The following is a 12554-nucleotide window of genomic DNA, read 5'->3' as shown; positions in this document are numbered from 1 at the left end:
GAGGCAGTATTGAAAGCCTTACAAAAATCAAGATATATCTCATCTATTGCTTCCTGTTCCCCTCATCCACTAGTAACCTTATCAAAGAAGAAAATTAGGTTGGTTTGACATGATTTGTTCTTGACAAGCGCACATACACCCCATGCTGGTTATTCCTTATAACCTTATTAACCTCTGGCTCCTTACAAAGTGATTGTTTAATAATTTGGTCCAGTATCTTTCCCGGTGTTGAACTTAGGCTGACTGGTCTATAATTCCCCTGGTCCTCTTTGTTCCCCTTTTTAAAGATAGGAACTATGTTTGCCCTTCTCCAGTCCTGTGGGACTCACCCATCCTCCAGGAATTCTCGAAGATAATTGCTAACAGTTCCAAGATTGCTTCAGCTAGTTCCTTAAGTACCCTAGGATGAATTTCATCAGGCCCTGCCCACTTGAATACATCTAACTTATCTAAATGTTCTTTAGCCTGTTCTTTCCCTATTTTGGCTTGTGTTCCTTCCCCCTTCTTGTTAATACTAATTGTGTTGAGTCTCTGGTCACCATTAAACCTCTTTAATGATGACTGAAGCAAAACAGACATTAAACACCTCAGCCTTCTTGACATCATCCATTATTAGCCCTCTTTCCTCACTAAGTACACGGCCTACAGTTTCCTTTGTTTTTCTGTAGCTCCTAAAGTATGTAAAGAACCTCTTATTTCCTTTTATGTCCCTTGCTAGGTCCAACTCATTTTGTGCCTTAGCTTTTCTGATGTTGTCCCTAATTACTCCTCCTTAGCAATATGTCCATGTTTTCACTTTTTCTAGGATTCCTTTTTGGTTTTCAGGTCATTAAAGAGCTCCTCATGGAGCCATATTGGCCTCACTTTTCTTCCTATCTTTCCTTCGCATCGGAATACAGTACTTTGCAATTGTGCCTTTAATATTGCACAATATTAAGAAAATTAAGAATTTAATATTCTTGAGAAACTGCCAACTCTCTTGAGCTCCTTTTTCCCTTAGGTTTTTGTCCCATGGGACCTTACCTACCAGTTCTCTGTTGAAGTCTGCTTTTTTTGAAGTCCATTGTCCTTATTCTGCTGCCCTCACTCCTTTCTTTCCTTAAAATCTTGAAATCTATCATTTAATGATGGTTTTCACCCAGGTTGTCTTCCTTCTTCAGGTTCTCAACCAGTTCCTCCCCGTTGGTCAGAATCAAATCTCAGATGGCTGTCCCCCAGTTACTACCTCCCCCCAGTGCATTCCAAGAACTATGGGACATTGTGTGTCTTGCCATATTTCTCTTCCAGCAGGTATCGGGGTAGTTAAAGCCCCCCATTACTACTCGGGCTTGTGTTTTGGATATTTCTGTTACTTGTTTTAGAAAAGCCTCATCCACCTTCACTTCCTGATCTGATGGTCTGCATTAGACCTCTACCATGACGTCACCCCTGTTTTTCCCCTTTTAGCTTTACCCAGAGACTTTCAACTGGTCTGTCTCTCACTTCCTGGTGGAGCTCAGGACAAGTATATGTATTCTTGATGTATAATGCAGTGTCTGCTCACTTTTTACCCTGCCTGTCCTTCCTGAACAAGTTCTACCCCTCTATGCCAATATCCTAGTCCTGAGATTTATCCCACCAAGTCATAATTTAGCTTCGGGGCTCGTACTTCCTGTTTACTCCCCATTTGTGTGTAGACACAGAAGATGTTGAGCAAATTCCCCTACTGAGTTCCCTCTTCTTGTTCCTATGACCAGATTGTACTTTTCTGTGTCCTCCCAACATCTAGCTTTCTGTTCAGGTTGCCTTTTCTATGTTTACCTGGGCCCCCCTTTGAACCTAGTTTAAATCCCTCCTCCCACTGACACCACCTGTGCAGCTGTATATTCATCTCCAGCATGCCCAGGGTCCCTGCCTGGGCCCTTACCCTCCACTGGAACAATGGATGGATGAGAACAGAACCTGAGCCCCTGGCCCCTTCACCCTCAGTCCCAGAGCCCTGGAGTCATTGCTGAGCTGCTCAGGCTCAGAACTGACGGTATCATTACTGCCCACATGGATGAGCAGCATGGGGTAGTGCTCAGAGGCGCTTGGCAACCTCTATGTGACGTCTCAGACACAGGCCCCAGGCAGGCCACACCCCTCCTGGGACAGCATCTCAGGCTGGCAGATGGGGGCCTCCGCACTCCTCGGGAGGGAGACCCTTTCGTTCTAAAATCACAGCCTGGAGTTTCCAGCTGAGAAAACCAACCCACCAAAAAACAAAACTGGAGGCGGTTTCTGCATCATTTCATTTGTTTCTCTAACCTGCTCCAGCCACGCTGCCCCTCTCGCTAACGGGACGGCTGAAAATCTGCCTGCTGCACAGGGACACTCTGCCCCATTTAAGGGGGTCTGTGCATCACACTTGCTTTGCTAAGGAGCCTTCGGTGAGGGAATTCTTGAGTAATCGGAGGGTTCTCCTTTAATAAATGCAACAGGCCACTTGTTGGTATCAAGACCCATCTGTGTCAATACATGATTCTCTCTGTTTGGGGAGCAGGTTCCCCCTCTGTTTGGTTAAGCTGCCTTCCCGCTTTGACCTGCAGAGCTCATGACACCTCAAGCCCTGGCGATCTCCGCTCAGCCTCGGGCCTCTGAGGAAGGGAAGCACAGGAACCCTTCTGCCTGCTTTATTTGGCTGGCTTCCCCTCCTGCCTTCCCTCTCTGGGGCTCTGTGCGTGCAGGCAGAGGATGAGAGGAGGGACACTGGGGTGGCGGTGGGAAAAGAGAAAGGGAGAGTGAGACAGGAGTGAATAGCTCCGCCAAAGAGGAGCAGACAGGAAAGGAAATCTCCTGGCAATAACTCATTGGCTCAGGAAGCCAGCAATGGGCAAACATTCTCTGTGTGTCTAAGGGGCTGTTCTGATCTCTCAGAGCTGCAGCAGGCTTTGGCTAACCCTAGCTGGAGGGTTTCTTCTCTGTTGGGCCGCTGGTTTGCAGAGGGTCTGAGAGGAGCGGAATTGCTGAACCCCAAGTGAATTCAGAGGCTTTTGCTGCTCAGATCTCTCTCCACTTCAGGAAAAAAAACTTCATTTTTTCCACTGTCGGCACACACCTTCCTCCTGGGGTGAGAGGAAATGCTCCGACTCAGCCATGTTCCAACCTAGCATTCAGAGAGCTTTATCTTAGCAAAAGCTGTTTTTTAACTAGGATGATTTATGTGATTAATGGAAAACCCAGATCTAGGGGACCAACTCACCGCTCCTCCAATCCCTGCCTCAGCCAGTGGGTATCACTGGAGGGGATAGTGTAGGAGCACTGGTGGTGTGAGCAGCTCCCAGCTACTCCGCTCTCAAGCCTGTCCCTGCAGAGAACACGCCAGGGAATGAGCCCCTATGGGGGACTGAAAGCGACTCCATCACAGCCTCTCCCAGCAGGTGGCTTTACGGGAATGGGAGACGAGCACTGTCCATAGAGGATCTATAGCTTCTGCATTCACAGTGTGCATGATTCCCCCAAGAGGAATAGCTAGAGGTAGGCGCTGAAGGATTTCATTTTTATCAGGAAAGGGCGATAATCGTCAATTTCACCAGGCACACACCAGCAAACAATATGTGCCTTGATGGTCATCGAAATGTGCAGCTCGGCCCTGGAAGAAACCTGCTGTTGAGAACTTATCGTAAGCTGATTTGAGGCTCTTGACTTGGTATGTTTTGTCATGTGATGTCAACAGTGTGTGTGTTAATGGCTCTGAAGCTTGCACTTTTGGAACCTCAACATCTGCTGTCGTTAAATAATTTCTGTCTGACCCTCCCCCTACCCCACTCTCCATAATTTCCCACAACTGTGAAAATGTAAAGCAATCGAAATAGGAAAAAATGCTTAAACATAAACATGGATATTATCTGTCAGAATCATTACAAAATAGAAGGTGAATGCCAAGCCCAGCGATAGGCAGAAATACAGGGCTGCTGGCCAGGCGGAGGTCAAGGGTAAAGCAGGCCCAGCCCCTCCAGGAGGTGACCCAGGGCAGCGTTTGAAAGCTCAACTCCTCTTCAGGAAAATGAAACCATCCCCACCACGTGCTACTAAAGTGCCCTGCCCATCTTAATGTCTACATCTTATGTGCCCTCCACAAGCTAGTCCTTCAACCCTGCATGTCCCACACTTGGGGAACGTGCAGCAGGGAGTGGTGCATGGGTGCTGGTTCTGTGGAAACTCTTCTGGGGGGTGATAGACAGGTGCTGGCTGTGGGGGGCCTTGCAGCCTACAGAGGGAGCAGGGTGGGCTGTGAAATCGGCTGGAGCTGCCTGGTCTGTCTGTGTCAGGAGAAGTTAGTAAGGAAGCAGCATTTGCAGCAGCTCCCCAGTGGACAGTAGATCTCTGATGTGCAGTAGCACTTCCCACCACAGCCAATGCCCAGCTGCAGCCTGTTTAGATTCATTGTAGTGTGCCGCCCCCGCAGGGCTCTGTTTGCAAGGTGTCTGTGCATGATAAAAGGGCCCCCATCCTGATCCTTGTAAAGTACAGAATACAAGAAGCGTCTACTGGCTTTAAATTCTGGGGGCTGGGAGAGCACCACAGTCCTGTTGGCTGGATGGAAAAGTCCAAGGCAGCCCCATTGGCTGGCCAGGAATCTGCTCCTAGTTCCTAGCCCCTCCCAGGACTTATATAGAGAGATTCTTGTGAATCCCACTAGAGCAAACTGTACCACCCTCTCCGACTCGAAAGGGGAGAAGCTGGAGCAACAGCTGGGAAGACGTCAGGACCTGCAGCGGGGGTGGGGAGGGCTTCCTGCTTGTGTCCGTGCGTTGCGAGCCCTTGAATGCCACAAGGGTGAGCCTCTGGAGTGAGCCCCTGGTGCTCCAGCGAGGAGCCAGGCTGCCTCTCAGAGCCCTTCCAGCCTGGAGCGCACAGAGGTGTCTTGCTGCTGAAGGCTCCCAGAGAGCAGAGGGGCCCTGGGTCTGGGGGCAAACCCCACCATGGCGTTCACCATGCTGAGACCCGTGGCAGCTCACATGCTGTACCCAGATCTCAGCATGCTCTCTGAAGATGAGGAGAACCGGAGCGAGAGCGACGCCTCGGACCAGTCCTACGGCTGCTATGAGGACCTAGAGACCAGGAGGAAAGTGGCCAGGAAGCCAGGCCAGGTGGTGATGGTGAAGCAGAGGCAGGCAGCTAACGCCCGGGAGAGGGACCGGACGCAGAGCGTCAACACAGCCTTCACCGCCCTGCGGACCCTCATCCCCACCGAGCCCATGGATAGGAAGCTGTCGAAGATCGAGACCCTCCGCCTGGCCTCAAGTTACATTTCCCACCTGGCCAATGTGCTACTGCTCGGAGAGGGCTGCGAGGACGGGCAGCCCTGCTTCAGCACCATCTATGGCTCCAAGGGGGAGCTGAACACCAAACAGCCCCGCAGCATCTGCACCTTCTGCCTCAGCAACCAGAGGAAAGGGGTAAGTCCATCCTCCCAGCTGGGCAGCACTGCCCCTGCTTGGCCAGCCACCGGCAAACAGGATCCCTTTGAGAAGGGAGGCTAGAAAGGGAGCTTTGCATTTGGACTGGCAAAGGCCCTACCTAGGTACAGAGGGATGTCGCTGGGGTGCATGTGGGAGGGGAGGGTGCTGGGTTTCAGGTGTCGGGATGAATGCAAGCAGAGGTGTCAGGGGGACTCTGTGGGGAGTGCATGGCCAAGTGGCAGGAGGATATGAAGGGCGAAGGGGAAGAGGTGACAGCTGGCACAGACTGTCTGGAATCAGGACAGGCTGTAGTTCAGACTGAGCAGGATGCTTGTGCGGGTTGGGGTGTGCGGGCCTTCATTGAGGTGTAGCTGCTTTCGGCCAAATTCTGCCCTTCGCTACAGGCACACAACTCGTGCAAGTCCCCAGGCCAAACTCTACGCTCGGGGTAAATCCAGAGGAACCCAGCTGGAGTTATCCGTGGCACTCCAGATTCACAAGGGTACCTGTGAGAGCAACATCTGGCCCAATGAAATAATGCCCCGGGTGCTTGTGCTTGTGTCGTGCCTTTCAGCTGAAGGTCTCAAAAGTGAGCAAATCTCATTAGTGCCCTTTTACAAATGGGGAAACTGAGGCATGGAGGGGTGCAGTGATTCATCCTAGCTCACACACAGCAAGTCACTGAGGATTGGAACCTACTCCTGAGCTGCAGGACCAGGCTGTCTCCGCAGGCAGATCCAACTTACTAAATAGCTCCTGTATACTGAGCGTGTTTCATGTAACGTGCATGTGCACTAGCTGTCCAATTAACGCTAGTTTAAATGCATAGTCAAGAGAATTTAGGGCTCTTAATTGGAAGTGTTCTAGCTCTGTCTTCCACCTGCCTTTTCTACAAGCCGCTACCTTGCACAGCACACCTGCTCTGGTGGTTGTATTAGGGGGCATCTCAGGAGCTTTGCCTTGACTCCTTGGCTGTCTCACTCTTCATGGAAACACTGAACTCCTGCCCCTGGGCAGAGAAGCCGAGCAGAGAGACTCTAAAGTAGCACAGGCCCCTCCTGGGCGAGGCCTCCTGCAGACACCTTCTGTGCCGGTATCACGTAACTTGTTCTAGTTTCCATGTGTTTGGTTTAGATTTAAGGTAGAGCCAGGCCTGAGACCAAACTGTGGATGCATTATATTGAACCCCCTTCAGAGCCTGAGGGTGTCTGGGCCCTGGGATCAGACCAGCCCTTTGTAAGAATAAAATAGAGATGCCAATATTGTGTCTGGATGCAGCTTGATTCCCAGCTGCCCCCTCACCCCAGGCTGTGAGGGTGATGCTTGCAGGGCTCTAATTTCACTGCATCTCACATTCTAAGTACTCTTTCACCAGGAGTTACCCCATTGCCATTTAGCTCAAGGGAGCTAACACCTTTGGAAAGGCAGATCTGGATACTTCCCAAATGTTTGTTCCTGGTTACGCACATTCGGGCTTTACCCTAGGGCCCAGCCTTCCTCCACTAATATCATAACGAGGGCCCTACCAAATTCACGGTCTGTTTTGGTCAATTTCATGGTCATGGGATTTTAAAAATCATATATGTCATGATTTCAGCTATTTCAATATGAAATTTCATGGTGTTGTAATTGTAGGGGACCTGACCCAAAAAGGAGTTGTGTGGGGGTCACAAGGTTATTGTAGGGGGGGCTGCAGTATTTCTGTGCTGCTACTGGCGGCAGTGCTGCCTTCAGAGCTGGGCAGCTGGAGAGCGGCGGCTGCTGGCCAGGATCCCAGCTCTGAAGGCAGAGCCACCGCCAGCTGCAACACAGAAGTAAGGATGGCACTGTATGGCATTGCCACCCTTACTTCTGCACTGCTGCCTGCAGAGCTGGGCCCTCAGTCAGCACCTGCCACTCTCCGGCCACCCAGCTCTGAAGGCAGCACAGAAGTAAGGGTGGCAATACTGCAACCCCCCTAAAATAACCTTGTGACCCCACTGTGACCCAACTCCCTTTTGGCTCAGGATCCCCAATTTGAGAAACGCCGGTGTCCCCCCCGTGAAATCTGTAGAGGATAGGGTAAAAGCACACAAAAGACCAGATTTCATGGGGGAAGACCAGATTTCACAGTCTGTGATGCATTTTTCATGGCTGTGAATTTGGTAGGGCCCTAATCATAATCTTCTGCCTATGCATCATAACCTTCGGCACGGCAACCTGCTCTGAGGTCACAAACAGGATGTTGGCATAATGTGGGGAATAAGGAGCAGGAGGAGATGAACTGGAAAGAGACAGAAATCTTGGGCCTAACCCGTAGTTTCCACTCAGTCCCAGGTCCCAGAAATCAGAGGGAGGTCACTGCAGTCAGGCCCTCAGGATCTGGCCCCTGCTGCAGCTCTGTCCTGAATGGTGCAGAAGGAGAGGAGAGAAACACCGAGCTAGGAGAGTAGCCACTTCATTGTCTCCACCCTCTGTAGACTGTCTCCTGAGAAGGCTGCAGTGTGGTTCGAGCTGGTGCTGGGTGGAGACTGGGAGTCCAGGGTCCCTAAATGCAATGCTCATCTGGGCAAGCTCTCTGGATGCACTCGATAACCGTCTGCACACTGCCCGGCATGCACACACTGACCCCAGCACTCACACACTGCCCCATCCCTGCACATAGTCTCCCGGTCAGACAGCCCTTCTGCACATCAAACCGGATACATGGGGCTGGAGCCTCCTCCTACTTATCCCAGCTTTACCCCGGTGTGACTCCACGGGCTGCAGCAGCTTCTCCTGACCTACACACTGACCAGGCACTCTCACACCCACAATCCTCCCTGAGATTTTTCTTCAGTTTCTCTCCCTTTATTTCCCACCTCCTGTCTCTTCCCCCATCTCCTTGTCCATCTCTCTGGCTATTGAAGTATTTGAGCTGATGGGTTTAAAAAACACAATAGATGCTCAAGAGAGGCCACTTCCCACCTGCCCGTGCACTGTGCACCCCCAACATTTGGGCCTGTACCTGGATGGCAGACCCAGGTCCGGCATCCTTATCGGTGCTCTGGTCCTCGGCTGTTCTCAGTGGCCCAAGGACTCAGGCATGAGAAAAAGGGAGACCAGGCCTCAACCCTTTTGGAAACTCGCCCATAACCTCTGAGGCCTGAGACGATAACCAAAAAGCCCTCTCACCCCCTTGCGCAGCTGGCAGGGAGGGGACAGGCCGGAGATATTCAGCTATCGATGGAAGCCACCTTTAGGACCCTCTCTCCCTCCCTAGACAGGATTGTTCCCCACAGAACATTTACTAGTGCCGGGGCAAGCCTAACTTTAAACGTCCCAAGCAATGGAGCTTCCACCACGTCTATAGCCAGCTAGACCTCCCCCGTCAGGAAGCTTCCTCCCTATCTGCATTTCCTCCCGCTGCTCCGAGCCCTAAGGAAGGAGATTTTAGTACTCTAAGAGCTGATGGACGAGCTCCGGCACGGACAGTTGCAGCAAGGCCTAAGCACCAAGGGCACAAGGAACAAGGGCACTGTCTCTAAATGGGAAACAAGCATCTGCAGCAGTTGGGGTTTCTTTCCCAGAGCAAAGACGCAGAGAGAGGAAGGAACTTGTTCAGCAGGTCACTGGGAAAGCTGGGACTAGAGCCCAGGCTGAGGGATTCCCAAATGCCCTAGCCACAGGACTTCACTGCCACTGCTACCTCTCGCTAGCCATGCTGGTCAGGGTCAGGTCTTTGCTGGGGGTCCCATCAGCGGACTCTGGAATGTGAGGGGTTATTGAATGTACTGTAGGTCCAGACAGAGACAGCAGTGACCTGGGGTTGCAAGGGCTCAGGAGTACAGAGGCTTCGTGTGCTGACCCTTTGTCCCGGAGACCTGGACTCAAATCCTGGCTCAGGTAACCAGTGAAAATGACTCTTCTGACCTCCACCAAGTCCGCTCTCTTCATGGCAAAGTCCCCCCAACATGCGAGGGTGGCTGAGAGGCTGCGGGAGCACAGGGAGGCTGCATCAGCAGAGCTTTGAGCGGCCCTGACCCAAAAGGAGGGCTGCTACAGATCAGGATTGGGGCAGGGCTGGATGAGCCGGGAGAGCTGCAGGGCCCAGCTAAGGTGCACAGGTTAAGCCTGGGGCTGGAGCTGGAGCTGGGGAGTGGTTGGGGTGGGAGGAGCTGGTACAACACCATCAGCGCTGGCTTGAGCCTGGCAGAGGGGATCAGCCTCAATGTAACGGGCACCAAATGCCCTGCACAGGGGAGGGCAGAACCTGTTGTCACATCTCCATGGAGTGTTCCTAGCCGATGCCCACAGCACCTGGGGACCCCAGGGTAGGTCATGTGTTATCATGGTAATCAGAGTTCCTTTGAGGGCAAGGCCCCTGCCTAGAGCCAACCCAGGTCCCTCTCTGCATGGTGTTGAGGGCGGAAGTTCAGTCCCGGGGGTTACTTTCTTGGATATTGGCATCTGCTTGTGGTACCTGCTGGGACTTCTGCCCGTCGCAGGCCCTGCCTTCCATTCTCACGCTCCTGAGATAGGCTAAGGAGCACAAAGTATCTGCAAGCCCCAGACGAGAGGGTCTGGGCTGGGACTGCACCCGCTAGGGGTGGCAGAGTAGGACACCACATTCTGGTTCGTGCAAAGAGCTCCTCTGGGAGGGCAGGAGTCGCTCTGGGGTCATTGTCCCCAGAGATTCCAGGCCTTTCTAAATGGGCAGTGGGGACGCCATGGGGGGTTGTAGTGGCTCCCTGGGGGCCAAGGGCCAGGGCACAGTCAGACTGGAATATCCCATTGCACTTTCAAGAAGAGCAGAAGTTTGTTCCTTAGCCAAAGTGCCCCTCCTGCTGCCCTAGGCTGCATGGTGACTTGTGATGTGCTCTGAGCACCCTTCTGAGGAGAGGCTCTCAAGGGGCTGTTTTCCTGGCCAGTGGCTCTCTCTCCTGCAGCCTGCTCTGGCACGTACTAGTCAGGATAAACCTCACCAATCCCCGTACTCGTGGGTCAGTCCCAGGTTGGTTTTCCCCAAGGGGCTTCACTTCAAGAGACGAGGGAATAAATGTAACTCCAAAAAGATTTAAGAGCTAAATTCTCAGCCAGTGAGTCCCCAGGAAAGAGACCAGGAATTTCCTCACTTTCCAAAGAAGGGACTCATCAGGAGACAGTCAGTAGCCAGGGAGTTGCGAGAGAGAACTGTGCTTCATAAGGTTCCACCTCTAGAGTTTAGATGTCACGTTGACCTTGATAGCTAATCCCTGGGCACCTGCAGAACATCACACCGGATCCCGTCCTCCTGGCCATACCTAGAACAAGCGAGACGTCAGCATGCCAGCTCCAGCCCAGCTCGGTCTCCTGGCCCTTCCCTGTCTCTCAGACTCACCTCTTCATCTCAGTTACAGAACTTGCAAATCTATCTTCCCTGTCTTCCCTGCCCTGGCTATTTGGCCGTTCTGCCACCTGCTCTTCTGTCATCCAATCACAAGGCAGAGTACTACGAAAGTTACAGCACCGCATTGCAGCCAGACCTCCCTCTGGAGCTTGGAAACACAACAAGACAACATGGCCAAGTTCTGCCCATCACCCTCAAGGCTTTAGGACTTTCCACCACGCCCTTCCTTTGCAAACACCCCCCTCCCCCGTTACAGGGAGGTGGGGATGCAAACCTCTAGTCTGGGCTCTCCGGGACTGCCCCAGATGAACTATGGAGAGGCATAACCTATTCCAAGTTGCGGAATAGCCCCAAAGAAGGCCCATCCCTGAGTGACGCTAGCACAGGCCTTGTTAGCAGAGTCATGTGGGACAGTCGCACAGCCATCCCAGATGGAGTGTGGTGTATCTTGCCTCCTCCAATACAATCTGTGGGGCCATGTCTGCACAGCTCTGTCTGTTGCAAGAGCCCAGATGAGTGGAAGGAACTCCGAGAAAGGGGTGGATCCCACCATGACTGTGCCATCCCCTAAATGCATTAGTAGGGTTTTCGTCAGGCGAAATCTCCAGCAAAGTCATGTAGAAATGAGTTAGCACTTCCTGCTCTGGTCCATTGTGCTCCTATGAAGAGTTAACAAGGCAGCAACACCAGCTACCGCAGCCCACAGCAAACTCTGCAGAAGGATTTTCCTGTTTCCCTGAGTGTTTCTAACCCCCACCCCAAGTTGCAACCGTCTCTGGGCTTTTCTCTGCCTCCTGCTAGAACAGTGGCTCAGAGCACAGTCCAGCTGTCTGGGGGCACAGGAATGCAGTGTGGGCATCGTGTCTCCAGCTTTCCCCTTCCTTTCTTGCAGGGCAGCCGGAGGGAGCTTGCAGGCAACTGCCTGAAGGCGCGAGGGGTGAACCCAATGCGGGTGCCGCGGAGATGAGCCCGAGCTGTGGGAGCATCTGCCTGAGGAGCCAGGCCAGGTGGCCGAACCCCAGAACACATGAGCTTGATATTCCAGATCAGGGTGGGGGAAGGAGCCTGGGAACCCTGGAGCTCAAGGAAAGGAAAGCCTGTGTGAAATGAGCCCACACTCAAAGGACTACACGGAGACACAGGGGGCTGGGGCTGCACCGACTTGGACTGGAAGGCAGGACGATGCTCTAGATGCAAATAAGAAAGAGAGAGAGAGTGACCACTCCTCTGCCATCCACTGTGCCTGTCCCTCGCGGCCAGCAGGAGCCCGGGGGCAGCAGGGCTCACTGACCCCTGGAAGGGGATGTTGGCCCAGTGGGTGCAGGACAGAGGAGCGGGCAAGGGCAAGAGTGTAAAATATTGTTCAATGGTTAGTTTCGATACAGAGCTTTATGAGAGTTAAGATTATTGCAGGTCTCCATGGTCACTATTTTTTTTTTTTCATATTCAGCAGGTTTGAAAATAAAGTTATTTTTTTGATCATTTGGTAGCTCTTTTTTCATTTTTCCCCCCTCAGTTATGCTCAGGACACACAGCTCCAGTCAGAGGTGGAGGGCTGGGAGTCTCTCCGTTGACGGGGTTGACAGCAGACTGATTGTGCTTTCCCCAGGGGCCTTTTGCTTCTGCTCTGGAGGTCTTGATCTGGTGCCTTACTGGCCCAAACTGGTCTGGTCAGCAGTGTGTGTCTGCTGAGAACCACAGCTGGCTGTGGTAATGCAGAAACCCTGGTATACAGCAGTCGTTCTATGTGCTGCCATGAATCATCATGTCACATGGGCTTTGGT

At 52.4% G+C, this 12554-nt stretch overlaps 1 protein-coding gene across 1 annotated transcript; it reads left to right on the top strand.

The window, feature by feature from the left end:
• The first annotated feature begins 1337 nt into the window (after window positions 1-1337).
• Window positions 1338-12252, top strand: TCF15 (transcription factor 15). The gene is made up of 2 exons (XM_038369996.2): window positions 1338-5420; window positions 11663-12252. The coding sequence occupies exons 1-2, from the start codon at window positions 4944-4946 to the stop codon at window positions 11735-11737; spliced, it is 552 nt and encodes a 183-aa protein (XP_038225924.1). The 5' UTR covers window positions 1338-4943; the 3' UTR covers window positions 11738-12252.
• Window positions 12253-12554: the final 302 nt, after the last annotated feature.

This window comes from Dermochelys coriacea, chromosome 13 (assembly GCF_009764565.3).
Source record: "Dermochelys coriacea isolate rDerCor1 chromosome 13, rDerCor1.pri.v4, whole genome shotgun sequence".
NCBI lineage: Eukaryota > Metazoa > Chordata > Testudines > Dermochelyidae > Dermochelys > Dermochelys coriacea.
This window is presented reverse-complemented; position numbering and strand designations above follow the sequence as displayed.